The sequence below is a fragment of the Corapipo altera genome, unplaced genomic scaffold, assembly GCF_003945725.1.
Source record: "Corapipo altera isolate COAL_440 unplaced genomic scaffold, ASM394572v1 343, whole genome shotgun sequence".
NCBI classification, from domain to species: domain Eukaryota; kingdom Metazoa; phylum Chordata; class Aves; order Passeriformes; family Pipridae; genus Corapipo; species Corapipo altera.
Genome location: NW_020884913.1, coordinates 5,434,314 through 5,448,610, shown reverse-complemented (window position 1 = coordinate 5,448,610; position 14,297 = coordinate 5,434,314). Strand labels below are relative to the sequence as shown.

The 14,297-nt window shown below is 56.8% G+C and overlaps 1 protein-coding gene and 1 long non-coding RNA gene across 4 annotated transcripts; both read left to right on the top strand.

Annotated features, from left to right (window-relative positions):
* Window positions 1-1,674: 1,674 nt before the first annotated feature.
* On the top strand, window positions 1,675-3,330 carry LOC113952382. Its single transcript, XR_003529526.1, has 3 exons — window positions 1,675-1,768; window positions 2,559-2,627; window positions 3,264-3,330. It is a non-coding gene; the product is annotated as an uncharacterized LOC113952382 (long non-coding RNA).
* Window positions 3,331-8,429: 5,099 nt separating this feature from the next.
* On the top strand, window positions 8,430-13,911 carry FADS6 (fatty acid desaturase 6). 3 transcript variants are annotated; one of them, XM_027654704.1, is made up of 7 exons: window positions 8,430-8,633; window positions 8,871-9,223; window positions 9,999-10,165; window positions 10,448-10,628; window positions 11,472-11,659; window positions 12,175-12,354; window positions 13,275-13,911. In XM_027654704.1, the coding sequence occupies exons 1-7, from the start codon at window positions 8,596-8,598 to the stop codon at window positions 13,422-13,424; spliced, it is 1,257 nt and encodes a 418-aa protein (XP_027510505.1). In that variant the 5' UTR covers window positions 8,430-8,595; the 3' UTR covers window positions 13,425-13,911. The 3 variants fall into 3 exon arrangements, with proteins under 3 accessions (XP_027510505.1, XP_027510504.1, XP_027510506.1); XM_027654703.1 differs by having other exon boundaries at window positions 8,868-9,223; XM_027654705.1 differs by lacking the exon at window positions 12,175-12,354 and having other exon boundaries at window positions 8,868-9,223.
* Window positions 13,912-14,297: the final 386 nt, after the last annotated feature.

Sequence of the window (14,297 nt, the reverse complement as noted above, 5' to 3'; positions counted from 1 at the left end):
GGCTGTCTCTCCTCATGTCCTCCCCACCCTGGCTCCCCAACAGTGCCACCTCCAGCAGAGCCCTCCCAAGGGACTGAGGGCAATGTTCCATATGGCAGGGGATGGGCATGGGAACCCACACATGATATCACTGTGGACTTGTCTTCTGGAAAGGTGACTTTGTTGACCACAGGACTTTTTACTATGGGAAAGGGACACCTGCTGTTAGGCAGAAGCAGAGGTCACAGGGATATTTTTTAGATGTCTGAGAGAAGGTTTTCTCCCACTGTTGAGCAGATGGAGTGAATTCCTGTGTGACAGGGTGTCCGTGGGCTGGGAAAACCCATCGATCCATGTGCAGGCTGAATCTGGGATTTCCTATCCTCTCCAAGGAGACTGGTTTCACCCCTTTTTCCAATGAAACACCAGTCTTAATCATCCCTCTTCCAGCAAGTCTCCTGGTCTCGCAGAGGCATGATCTTTGCCACGTGCCAGAAGGCGACATCCTTGTTGGGAAGCAGACCCAGGCTGGCCAGCGGGGCTATTCCCAGAACTGCCTCTGGCCTATCTTGGTAAATCCTGCTATCAGCTCCCTGTCTGGCTCCAGCTGGCCATGACCCAGCCAGGGACGTGGTCATAGGACGGATTCTGTGTTTTCCAGCAGATCCGGCTACCCTTGGGCTCCCTGGGCTGGCAGCTGACTGGGAGGTGCCAGCAGCACCTTGTGAACTCTCCATGCACTTCGGAGGAACACTCCAGGCTGTGCCAAGGTCCTCGTGACGCTCGTTGTGCCACAGCAAGCGCTGCAGGAGGCCAGACTTATCTCCACCTTGTGCCAAGCTTGGCTCATTGTTGATTGTTTGCTTCCCAAACAGGAAGAAAGGTAAAAACAAACCCTACTTTTTTCTGCAGAACTGCCCTCTGGGTTCTCCTGCTGTGTCACTCTCCAGCTGCTCCAGATGTGGCACTTGTGGGGCAGCAAGGACCCTCTGGAGGGTCATGGCCATCTGATGGACCAGAAGAGCCCTTGCAGGATGAAGTGATGGCTTCAGGATTGAACTCTTGTTCATTTTGCACCCAGTCTCATCCCTGTGGTCCCTTTCTCCCTGTGCCCTCCAGCCCAGCAACTTCTAGAACTGGAGGACTGGAAACCCTGAAAATTTGGTGAGGAATGCCGAGTATGGCTCGGAGGCCCTCGGGTCCCCTGGGCTGGCAGAGCAGGCAGCTCTACCTGCCGCGACAGCTCCTACACCCACAGTTTAGCCCTAACCTGGTTTCTATTCTAAGCCCTATTTTTTTTTCATAGGCCTCCTCCCTCTTCTGCTGTGCCCCACTTTGCCCTCCCGCCGGTGAGCTCCAGCTGCCACTGACCCCGATCCCAGAGGGACCTTGTCAAAGTCGGTAATAAAACACACTGGTGAGGTGAGGTTGCTCAGGTCAGGGGTGGCTCCTGCTTCCCCAGGCTGGGATTAACGAGCAGCACCTTGGATTTGCCTGCAACAACTTATGGTGGGAGGGGAAAAGCAGGAGGAATGGGGCCAGGGAGATGTTTCTTTCATAGGAAAACCAGCTGGAGGATTAACAGCTTTCCTGGTGTTTGTGTTTTCTTAGTAGGCTGCAAAAATGCCAGTTTTCAGGCATTAGGGAAGGAAAATGGCTCCTTCACCCAGTGGTGCTGGCAGGACTGGGGATAAAGCCATGAGCCAGCCAGAGCTGACCCACAACCTCCTCTGGGCTCCTTCAGATATTCCCTTGGTGGAGTGGGATCCGGAGCACCACTGCTCCAAAGGTATCATTAGAAGAGTCGTGTTTTTCCAAGCTAACTGGTTGTATGGGTCTGGCCATGCTGATGAAATAGCTGCCAGGCAGCATGTGAGTTATCCCTCTGGATGGCAGGGAGCACTGGGCACTCGCCTGGAAGAAGAAACAAAAACTGCCCTCAGTGTGGTGGCCAGTTCGGCAAGGCTCTGGTGAGCTGCCTGTGCCCACTGGGAGGGATGTAATGGACAAGGTGGACACACTGGGTACTGGCTGGGTGAATCCCCAAGCCTGGCAGGGAGATGGAGCTGCAACAGCCCCTCTCCCCAGGCCCTCAGCTGAACCATCACCTCCCCACAGCAGCTGAAAGAGGGAAAATAGGTTCTGCTTGTGCGAGACCTGCGAGGTGAGGGTGCGTTCTTGGAGTCTGGCTGGATTTGGGCAGCCCTTTGGCTCCCAACCAAATTTCCAGCCCAAATGAGTGACACAGCTCATTGGCTTCCCACCCTGGCTGGGCGGCTCGCTCCCTTCCAGGCACTGCCTCCCAGGCACGGCAGGTTACATCATGGCCCCAGCTGCCCTCGCCTTCCCTCCGGCTGGAGCAGTGTGGGATTGGGTACCTGCCCAGGGACCGTGGCATATAATTGCTGTTTGCACCCAGGGTGGCACCAACTCATCATGCCAGGGAAGAGCATGGACCTGTGCCTGGCCGAGGGCAGTGCCCATCCCAGGTGCAAGGGACAGCATCGTGCAATCCCTCCTCTTGCCAGTTAAAGATGTCCATGGGCTTCTTAATGAGCAGGGAGCTTTCTGTCTTGCAGGAATTCCTGGTTTCCATGAATTCAATGTATCCTGATCCCACCAAGAGCAGCAACAGAGTCAAGACCCAGGTACTGGTTGGCACCCACATCAGACTGGGCAAACACAGCAGCCCTGACAGAGCCTGTCCAAAAACTCCTGGAAGAGAAGATAAAAGAGTCTCAACCCTGAGCCCTGCTCTCCCTCCCAGCCCCTTTTCCTTCTGGCATGTGAATCCAGCAGTGGAAGCTGGCAGGGAGACGGCCCCCAGTAGCAGCTGTAGGTAGTGGCACCGAGCCATCCCGACAAACCATCTTTGCTCAGCCATGGCCCCAGCCCAAGTTGGCAAGTGCTGGGTAATGCCATCCTGAGGCCCTCATCCTCCCTCCGCATGCTGAGGAGGTTGGAAATGTCCCTCTTTCCTCGAGAGGGCAGAGGATGGAGCCTGGAGTTACCCTACCTGCACCCAGCACTAAAAATTTTGTGTGGGTGTCTGATGGGGAGCTGCTGGGCTGGGTCCCTGCCCACGGGGACATGTGTGTGGCTGGTCCTGGTGGCTCTGGTTGGAGACCAGGGCACCTGGGAGGGCTGGGGTTGGGCAGTACCACGTTTAAAAGTTAAAACTTATTTAATTTTCAAGGACTAGAAGTGTAGTGTTGTGCCCAGGAGTGTTGTTTCAATCTCTGGCTGATGACTGGCACTGGAGTGGAGGCTGGTTTTCTCCTCAGGGCCCGTTGTTGCCAGGACAGGACCCTGCAGAACTCCAGGGTCACAAAAGAGCTGCAAGGCCAGCAGGTGAGAAGACTCAGCCATCCCTTGGTGGCACCGTCGTCGGCAGGCTCAGCATTTTGGAAGCGGAAAGGGACGGAGCCCACGGCATCTCCACCGCACTCCTGCATTGGGTAACACCTGGCCAGGCAGTGACGCCAGGCACAGAGGGGTGGGGGCAAGCAGTTTCGGTCGGGGCAAGAGCAGAGGCACCCAAACCAGTGATTACCTTGGCCCTGAGCTGCTAAGTGGAGGAAGTCTGTGATTAGTTGACACCTCCAGTCAGGCTTTGGAAATTAAGCCGGGCTGGAGCAGGGGTGGATGACAACTGCTTTATTCACTTCTGATATATAAAACTGAAAACACAGTCTAGGTACGGTATCAGGATATTCTGGTGGTGGACATACAGTGAGTCCCAGAGGCTTTTGGGGTGCTCATGGGCAAAGGTGAGTTTCGGTGCTGTGGCTTTGATCCCTGGGCTGGGATGTCCAAGGGCTCAGTTACTTTGTGCTGGGTTTGGTTTTCATGTGCTTTGAATGAGCCTCCATCCACCAGCCACTGCTGCAGGTCTCACCCAGCCTTGAGAAGGCAAGGAATTACACCTTGGGGCTTGTCCCTGAGCTTTGAGTTTCTTGTGTTTGCAGGTGGCTGCTGGAAAGGGGAGAAGGGAGGAGGTTGTGTTTCGCTTCATGGTGTAACTCAGACCAGGCATGTATCCAACCCCACACAAGGAAGAACCTCCCGCTCTGTCTGGCACTCGCACAGATCTGTCACTGCTCTGCCAGTGGTGGGGTGCTCGTGGTCTATCCCTGCAGCACAGCAGCATGCTGGCCTGGCCAGGACCTGGAGGACCATCATCCCAACCTCAGAGTGGGGAGCATTCAGGTTCTGCCATGCCGTGTAGCCCCTAAAGCTTACAGGAGCAAGGAGTTAGGGTGATGTCTCCACACCTGGCTGCTGCTGGCAGGTAAATCCCAGCTCCTCTCACCCTGGAGTGAACATCATTGAGGTTTAGCAGAGCAATTCCCCACATCTGACCTCTGCAGCACTCCCACGTGGAGGTGAAACAGAGGAGAAAAACATGGCAGCAATGGAAAGGACGGTGTGGACGTCACTGGGGGTGTGGGGCCTGCACCCCCTTTAGGGCTGGACAATGCCCTTTGTGGGGTTTTGCCATTCAGCCACTTCCCAGAAGAGGTGCTGGGGCAGCGCAGGGTGGCACTGGAGCAACACAGAGCCTGGATAAGACCAGGCCTCTGTCCACAATGCCTCCCCCGCAGCTGGTGCACGACCCGGCGCAGGGCAGCCTGGCTTTGCCCGCCCCGTCTCGCTGTCGTCCGGTCTGAGCCAAGCAAACAGATCGCCCAGATTAGCCAGTGCTGGCATCCAGTTTCTTCCCAGAGCTGCTGAGCGTGAGCGGGAAGTTTTCTGTTGCCCAAAGTGACCACTTGTGCTCTGCAAACAGTGAGGTGTCCCAGGAACAGTGTTTATTTAAGGTTTAAAGCATGAACTTGCCATGTCCTGGCAGGGCTGGGAGGACGTGGGATATCAAAAGGCCCTGGATAGGTCTGGCATCTCGCTGCCTCTGCCAGCCCTGTCCCACCTGGGCACCACTGGAGCTTGGAGGAAGGCTGTGGCTGCACCCAAGGTCTTGATCTTGACTTTGCCCCCCATGGGATGGGGCTCAATAGCTCTTCCTTGCAACACCCAAGGGTTTTGTCCCTGGGAGGGGACTTTGCACCCCCTGGGCCAGGGCTCCGTGGCTGTGCCACCCCCAGCACCCACTAAGAGCTTCTTGCCCTGGCACATGGATCAGGTTGGGTCTCAAGTTTTGGAAGCCCACCAGCCTGGGTCTGAGCATCCCTTGGAAGCCCACCAGCCCAGGGCTAAAGATCCCTTGGGAACCCACCAGCCCAGGGCTGACTATCCCTTTGGAGCCCACCAGTCCAGGGCAGGGATTCTGGAGCTTTTGGCCAAACAACAGTGCAAGCAGCTGTTGCACGGAGCTGTGACTCCCTCTGGTGCCTGCCCTGAGGTTCCCGAGCTTGTCCTTCACTCTTTCCTCATCCCACAGCCCCAGGGATGGAGGGTTTGGGGTGTCCCAGCTGGCCGTGGGGTGGCCTTGGGATGGGTGGGTGAGTGGGAACCTGAGCTAATCTCCCACCTTGGCAGCAGCTGTGGGAGCTGCCCGGCTGTGGAACTCGCGATGTGCCAAACACCCTTGTGTTTGAATTTGGGGGGAATGGAGCCACTTTCGGGGTGATGGAGGCAGAGCTTTGCCTGCAGATGGAGCTCCTCGCTCGGCCGCTGGGCTCAGGGAGAGGGGCGGGGTGAGGTGATGAATCGGGAGAATTTCTCCTTTTTGAGGACCTCGTGGCTCTGCCAAACCCCAAAAGGCAAAAGGCACTGTGCTTAAATTCTCCCCGCTGGGCAGAGGATGGTGGTAATTAATCGTTCATTAAGTTAATTACCCAAATGTGCTTGGACTGAAAAAGGTCTGTGTATGGGGGGGGAGGGGAATCATACCAGGTATTATAAAAGTGAATCTCTGCAACCCCAGTGATGCTAAGGTGAGGGGGGGATGGTGGTTTTGGGGTGTCTGGCTGCAGCAGCCAGGGGAGCTGATGGTGCCCCACCACCAGCCCCTGCAGCCTGCTCCTTTGTCTCCTGGGAGATGAGGAGGGTGAGCAAGGTGGGTGGCTGTAGGGATGGAGGGGCTGCTGAGGAGGCTCTGCTCTCCCCCCCTCCCGGCGTGCAAATGCTGCAACTTTTGCAAACTCCTGGATTTGGGGCTGGAAACAGCACTTTTGGGGGCTGCAGCAGGTGCTGCCCCACAGGCTGGGAGAACCCTGGGAGGGGTCAGCAGGAAGCACCTTGCAGCCACTAGGTCCTGCCAGCCTGGCAGGCATGCACTTGTGCCAGGATAAAATGGCCCGTTTTCCCCTTGTTTGGGAGCAGGGACATGGGAGGAGCCTGCTGGGGGGCAAATTTGGCCTTTCCAGAGGCTGGGCTCAGTTCTAGGGGCAGAGGGGTCAGATGAGGACAGTGGTGGGGGCCTGATCCCCAGTGGAGTCTGCCTGTGGGACCCCCATGCTGCCTGGGGCGAGGGGCAGCTGTGGGGTTAGCAGCTGCTGGCAGGAGCTCATTGCTCCAGGGATTACACTGATCCTCTCCAGCTGCCCTGCTGTGTGCCGAATGATTTCTGAGTCTTAAATATGTTTTTCCTGCTAAATTGGAGGTGTTTGTGTCCACGGTGCAAGGGCCAAGTCAGTGTTTGCTTTGATCCCTAAAATCTCAGCTGGTCAGTGGGGATTTTGTGATTTGCCCTGTGTGTGGTGGAAAATCAGATGCGAATTGATTTCTTTTGAAAAAGTTTCTTTTGAAAATGGAGCTCTGCAAGGCAGCAGATTCAGGGCTACAATCTTCTGCCTGTCCTTTTGGCTTTGCAGACTCTCTTTATGGTTTCTGCTCTCCTGTCAGCATTGTGACTCCCACCTTGGCTGTACCTAAAAGGAAGAAGCACTTGTGGGTTCAACACTTTTTCCCAGAAGGCAAAACTCAGCCTCTCCCACGTAGTTTTCAACCCACTAGTTGTTCTCTTCTCCCAGGTGGTCTCTGGTCCTGGTGGCAGCAACAGGATCAAGTGATGCCATGCACCAGCCTCTGCCCGTGCACAGTGGCATTCTTGCTGCTGGCTGCAGAGAGATCCTGACGGATCATTTTGGTCTTGGATGTGTGGCTGATCCCCACCTCCTCCTCCTCAGCCTCCACCACATAACCAGTTCTGCCCCCTTGTGCAATGGCAGCTCCACCACTGCTCACCTTTGGCTCCACGGAACAGCAGCGCAGTGCCCTGGGAGCAGGGATGTCACTGTGCTGCCACTGTCCCTTGTGGTGACATCCACAGTGGGTAATGAAGAGGTAATGAAGGTGTCACTCAGGAGCAGCCCCACCCAATGCACCTTTGGATCTGACACCCACCTCCCCTGGCCTGGCAGCACCCACGGGTGATGAAAGCCACGCTGTGTATCAGAATGAATCACTGGCTGGGCTTCACACTGTGATTCCTCAGTGCCCCTGGCTCTAGAAATGGTCTTTCCTAATACAAGCTCTTGCAGTGGAAATGAAACCTCAGCAGGTCCCTGATGCACCCTTGGCTCTGCTGCTTTTGCAGCTGTTGGGTTTTTTTTCTTAATTGTTATTAATTTTTTTCCCCAGGGTATGATGACAATTTCCTGGGGCTTGGTGCAACTTGTGTGTGAGGTTTGCTTTGCTTCCCTGCATGTCACTGCAGTGATGTGATGTTACTGGAGGTGCTGAGCCCATCTCATTTTGGGGATGAGATACCCCAGCGTTGGGTATAGCAAACCAGCCTTGTTTGTTGCAACTCCATAGGGGTTTGCTAGATGTCAATGTTCATTAAGGTTTGGGTGGATCAGTTGAGCCGATTTGGGTTTTGGTAAGGAAAATTAACAAAGCAGGAAGAAATCCAGTGCCACAGTGAGGAGTGATGTTGTTTTAGCCTTCCTCCGTAAGGAAATGGGGCTCAGGAGGTCCCGGTCTGTGCACAGGCACCTCCAAATCTTTTGGATGCCTGTGTTGTGTCTGGGTGATTAATCAGGAGGCAGCGACTGAAAAGGGAGGAAACCCTTACAGAAATTCTGGAAACAGCTCAGAAGAGGGACCCTGTAGGGGTCAGGATTGGGTGCCAGAGCTTCTAGGGACAGATTTGGGGTGACCTGGTCCCTGGCAGGTGCCCCTGGGCTCGGTGTGTCCCCCACCACAGAGGAGGGAGGGAGCGGCCCCGCAGCAGCAGCGGTTTGGGCAGGCACAGGCAGCGGCGCAGCCGTGCGCTGCCCCTCCTTCCCAACGCCGGCTCCCTGCTGTGGAAAAGGCCGTTTTTCTCCCCAAAACACCTCCCTCGTGGGACAGGCGGTGTTTGCTCCCTCTCCCTGGCAGAAGCGAAACCCTATCCCCGTCCTCAACGCTCCGCTTGGGTTTCTCAGGGCTATTTCAGGCACTTGGCTCCTCTGCCTCTCCAGCGTTTCCACTGCCTCTCTCCATCTTTTTTTCCGCTCCTCCGCTGCCGTCGCCTCCCCGTGCCCTCGCCGAGTGTCCTCCCCGCGGCCCCGCCGCCGCGGCTGCTCCCCGATATGGGCCACCAAGGCGGATTATTGCCATCGCTAATCTGCATTCGCCCTCCTCCCGGTCCTCCCCTGCTCCTCCCTTCTCCAAATCGCTGCTGTACGGCGCCGGTGTGCGGTGCCGCACGGGCGGACCGGCCACCCTGGAATGGCCAGCGCCGGGAGAGCCACCGAGCCGGGACTGCCGTGAGTAGGGGGCTGTGGTGGCCCGGTGGTACCCGGGGTGTCCGTGCGGCGGGAGGCTGGGTGGCTCTCCGGCCGTGTCCACTGGCTGCGTCCTCCTTGGATTGTTTATCTTTTTCCATCCCTGCCCTTCCCGTGTCCTTCGGCGGCAGCGGGAGCCGGGAAGCCCGTCCGCGGTGGGGTCGGGGTGCTGGGGTTGATCCCCTGTGGGTCATACCCTGCGTGGCCTCTGCTCAGTAGGGAGATGGCGATGGAGAACGGGGACACGGCGGGACAGAGGGGACAGCAGGTCAACGGTGAGGTCAGCGGTACCCCCCGGCTCCGGGGGATGGGGGATCCCCTGTTCCGGGACAAGATAGCACCTGACGGCAGCAGGACAGAGGTGATGGCAGCGGGCTGGGAGTCGAGACCAGCGCTGGGTGACGAGGATGGGACCCCCGGGGGGGCCCCACAGCTAAGAAGGCAGCAGGAGGAAGCCCTGATGACCGAGCTCTCAGAGCTGGTGCAGAAGGTGGTGAAGAGCAGCAGCTGGTGGGAACGGCACGGTGTGGACATCAGCATCCTTGCCTGCAGCTTCCTCCTGCTCCCGGCAGGTAACTCAGCTCAGCCGCCCCAAATTACAGCCAGGGGTTCCTGGGGGGGTCACACCGCCTCCTCATGACTGTTGCACTGCTGGGAGCCTGTTAGCACTTATTAAGGCTGTAACAAAGCCACAATAACCCCTTCACTCCATGACATGGGGCACCCTGACCCCAGTAGAAACCCAGAGTGGGTGACGATGACACCCAGGGTACACCCTGGGGTGAGGGGATGGCACCTGGGGTACAGCCTGGGGTGAGAGAATGGTGACACCTGGGATACAGAGGGGTTGATATCTGGGTGGATGGGCACAGTGCAGGAGAGCGAGTCATGTGACCCCGTGCCCAGCCATGGGACAGGGAAACCCTGGTGGTTTTGGTAGCAGTGACCACCAAAAGTGGTGTGTGCAGGGAGACACAGCTGAGCAGGGGGTCTCCAATGGCATGTTTGGAAAGCTGGGACCTTCCCTTGCTTTTGAACTCCTGGAGATGCTGAAATCTTGGCAGTCTCATGTCACCAGTGGGATCCCAGCCAGAGCTGTGGGGTGGGATCTGGCACCAGCAGCACCCAGCGCCATCACAGCTGGAAGTGTCTAAACCTCCAGTGTGATGGCCTGAGGGCAGTGAGGAGGCAAACTCCCTGGCTTGCGTGATGTAAATACCTGTCACCATGGCTGAAGAACAGGTTTAGGGCAATGGCATGTTTGGGTGCAGCAACACCTCCAGCCTGGCTCAGAGGGCTGCAGGACATGTCCGTGGCCGAGCTCCTGCCCGGCTGGTTTCTCCACAGGGTTCCTGTGCCTGCGGTCAGCCCAGACCATCCCTTTCCTGGCGGGTGTCCTCACCCTCGGCGTGGTGCATCACACCCTGACCGTCAAGGGCAGCCACCTGGCCAGCCACAACGCCTTGACCGAGTCCAAGTCCTGGGGCAAAGTGTGGGCCATCTTCTTCATTGAGGTGAGTGGGGCTGGGGGGGCGCGGGTGGCAGCCCCCCAGAAATGCCCTATCAGCACCTTACCATATCGGGGAATGGTGGGAGTGGTTTCTAGTGCTTAACTCTAAAAAAGTCCATTTCCAGATGGGTTTGGAACCCGTGGGGTGCAGAGCATCTCCCCTGGGTGCTTCTTTACAGTTCCAGAACATCTCCCCTGGGTTCCTTTCCCACAGGCCCAAGCCAGGCAGCGCCCAGCCCTGGCACCATGACTGTAAGCACCACCTCTCCTTTCTCTTTCTGCCCAGCTCTGCTCAGCTTTCACAGTCGAGCAGGCCACCTACAACCACGTGAAGATCCACCACGGCTACACCAACGTCATCGGCCTTGGGGACTCCAGCACCTGGAAACTTCCTTTCCTGAACCGCTACGTCTACATGTTCATTGCCCCTCTCGCAGTGCCCATCTTGACCCCTCTGGTTGCACTTGGTATGTGTCCCAGCCACTCTGGGACAGGGTGCAGGGAGCTTGTGACTGTCCAGGTCTCACCCCACCCAAGGGTCCTGCTTTGTTGGGAGGCATCACATTAACTACATCAGCCCCTGATGGGACAGGACACCAGTCTGCAGCAAAGGCAGGAGGTGCTGCACTTGCCCTGGGGCAGCATCTGCTGCATCTCCTTTCTGCTGGTGCTCAGAAAACACTTCGCCTTTCCCTATGCTGGATGTTGAAAGTTCTGGAAAAAGCCATTATGAGCCTGAAGCGCTCAAAATTTGCTGTCCTTTAACTCAGACCCTCTGCCATTGTGGGGTTCAGTGTCACATGTGGATCTCAGGATGGTCAGAGCATTGCACGGGGTGTGTTTGATGGCTGCATATGGGGTGGAGAGTGTGGGGGCTGGGATGTAAAGAGAGCTCAGGCAGGCAAAGTGGTGTCTCTGGGGAAATAATGGTGCCAGGAAACGATCAGAGAGAAGAGCTCAGAAAGCAGTAAGAGCCTGAGGAAACCCAGCCCTCTGGGCTGCACAACCCAGCTCTGGGCAGTGCTGAAAGCACAGACAATGACTTGACAAGTTGTAAGAAACAAAGATGTATCTGAATCCCCGATGTGATGATGCACAGCTGGATCAGCTGCCCTGAGGAAGCTCTGGGACCCAGCCCCAAAAAACAGCAGGTCGATGGGATTTGGGCCAACCTGGAGGATGGGGAAAGGGAGATGATGGGACAGGTTGTAGGGTTTTTGGCTCACTGGGCAGCCTGGCTGCTGGTGTAGCAGTGGTGGCAGGGAAACATCAGCACCTCTCCCATGTGCTGCCTCTTCTTCCTTGTGCAGATTTGTTGAGGAATGTGGAGTGGAAGGCAGCTCTCCGGACTCTCTGCTGCATGTTCCTGGGTTTTTACTGCCATTACTGGCTGCTGCTCCACGTCTCAGGCTTCCAGTCGCCGTGGTCCGCCCTGCTCTGCATGCTGCTCACCCGCTCCCTCCTGGCACATCCCTACATCCACGTCAACATATTCCAGGTAGAGACCTGAAGCTCCAAGATATCTCAACAGTGCTGGAGACAGGCCAGTGACCACCCAGCCTCAGGTGTCACCTCCCTTGTGCTGATGTTGTCACCGGGAGGATCAGGCTGGTGGTGCTGGGTGGGATGCTGTGGCCCTGGGAGAACATCAGGCCACATGGGTGTGAAGTACAGGAGGGTGATGTTGTCTGCAGGGGCTTTCAGGATTGGGAGAGTTGGTGTGTTTGCAGGTGTTGGTGCAGGTGGTGTTACAGGTCCTGAGGTAGGAAGAGGCCTGTGGCTCAAAGCATGGGCGAGTTGGGGGAACAGAGCCTGGGAGCTTCTTGGTGTCCATGGACAGACAAGCACGGGATGGAGTGACTTTAGGGACAAGCCCAGCTCTGGGGTTTGCAATCAAACCTCAAAATGTGGGTTAGCCTGGCCCACGCACTGCCAGGGCTGCCATTGGCTGTGCTGGGAAGAGTCTGGGGAGGTGACGGGTGCCACAGGGTCCCCATCCCGCCTGTCCCACAGCACATCGGCCTCCCCATGTTCGCGGCCGATCGCAAACCCAAGCGGATCCACCTCATGAGCCTGGGTGTCCTCAACCTGCCCCGCAACGCCCTCCTCGACTGGTCCTTCGGCCACTCGCTCATCAGCTGCCACGTGGAGCATCACCTCTTCCCCAGCCTCTCCGACAACATGTGCCTGAAGGTGAGGCAGGCCTGCAGGGTGGCTGAGAGTGTTGGGAGGTGACACGGGGACGAGACCACCCACCTCCCCACCACCTCCTCTCCCTGCCGCCAGACCTCTCTGCGCTGCATTCCTCCTGTTCTAGAGACCTCTCATTGCTTTTTGGCAGCCCCTAAACGACCTCCCTTCATCCCATTCCTGTTTCTCCTGGGTTTCTGCTCCCTGCTCCTTCTCCTGGCCCAAATTCCAGCCCGAAGCAGCCTTCCAGCAGTCCAGGATCCTCCCAGCTCTTCTGCTGGGAAAGTATCCCAAGTGTTGCGTAGTCTGATTTTTGGTTCAGCCAGCATCCAGGCAAACATCCTATAATTTTGGTCATGCCCTTACTTGTTGCTCTGAGGTGGGGAGTGTGTTCTAAAGGGGCTCTGAGCATTTCCCCGGCTTGAGGGGATCCTAAGACAGGTCCGTGTCCTTCAGCACGGGATCGCCACTTGTTTAATGCTGTGCCCTTATTTTCAGTGCCCTTTGCTTGAGCTCACGGGGCTGGCAGGACCTGTCTCCCACACAGACATGTTGCAGAGAAGGGGGTAATTATGTAGTGGCACCTCCCAGCCCCGCTGCCGAGGCGGCTGTGTGGGCACATGGGATAACTATGGGTGTGAGTGCCGAGCATGCGTGGCTGGCTCTCATTAGCGCACCTCTCCTAATTCAGAGCCCTACAAAGGCATTTTGCCAAGGTGAACTCCCTGTGTTGCTGCAACTGGAAACCACCTTCCTCTTAATTTTCATGGCAAAGGTATTTTGGCTTGGTACTGCCTTCTCCAGCCGTGCTTTGGGCATGTGGGATGGGTTTTCTGGGCTCCTTTTGGGGTGCCTCAGGCTGAGAACGTTGTCCAAACACCAGGGTATCCCACACAGAGGTGACATTGCCTTTTCTTTTGCAGATCAAGCCCATTGTCTCCCAGTACCTGAAGCAGAAGAAGCTGCCCTACAACGAGGACACCTACAGCTCCAGGCTCCGGCTCTTCCTCCAGAGATACGAGGAGCTGATGGTCCACGCTCCCCCCATCACGGAGCTGGTGGGCATCCAGTGAGGGCTGCAGGACTTGGGGGGCTGCTTCCCACAGGGACTTGCAGCAGGGATGGTTTTAGCAGGATTGGGGCTGCACAGACCAACACTTCCACAAAGCCATCGTGTGGGAAATGTCCCTCCCCGATGTCTTGCTTTTGGCTAGAAAACAGTGCACAGAGACACTGCAGGAGAGCCAGGCGGTGCAACACTGGGGACAGAAGGATCAGGGTCCCCCCACAGTTATTCCCAACCAGGGCTTAGTTTTATCCACTCTGCTTTCACGCTTGGGGAGAGGAAAACCCCCTCTGTGAGAGATGCAGCACTGTGTCAGGACATCCAGGACTGACAACAACCAGGATCTGTAGGATGGATCCGCCACTGTGTGGCTGGGGGCTCAGGGAAGGGATGGATGGTGGGGAGGGGGTTGTGTCACTGCTGCTTGTGCTTTGCCTGACTTTGGGCTAAATCAGTCCCTTTTAGGAACAATGGTTTGGCAAATTCAGCCTTAACACTTTGAAGTGGATTTTCTTTATTATGTTTTGTTGCTGTAACAAGTCATGCAGGTATCCCATGGTGCCTGGGGTGGGGCTGGGGGGAAGGCCCTCACTCCATGGGGGTTGTCTGTATTGGGGTGCTGGAGCTGACTCCAGACATTGTCATTCCTATTGCAGGGGAATACCTGTTGGATGCAGGTAGATGTCCAGGGCTTGGGAGACTTTCCCTGTTTAGGGAGGGTGAACTCTGCCCACAGCACTGCTGCCAGGGGCTGGGATGCTCATGTGGCTGGTTCTAACCCCCTCTGGGTTGCTGTGTCTGGCTTTACCAGGGTGCTCTGCTGTCCCAGACCTGCAAACCGATGACAAAGTTCAGCCCAGCGTCATGGTGGGGAGCTCGC

What these genes read in the sequence shown, in the direction of transcription:
- FADS6 (XM_027654703.1), top strand. Translation starts at nt 8,596, where the DNA reads ATGGCCAGCGCCGGGAGAGCCACCGAGCCGGGACTGCC. An exon ending in GACCCCTCTGGTTGCACTTG is followed by an intron (nt 10,629 to 11,471) that starts GTATGTGTCCCA and finishes TTCCTTGTGCAG; the next exon opens with ATTTGTTGAGGAATGTGGAG. An exon ending in TCCACGTCAACATATTCCAG is followed by an intron (nt 11,660 to 12,174) that starts GTAGAGACCTGA and finishes CCTGTCCCACAG; the next exon opens with CACATCGGCCTCCCCATGTT.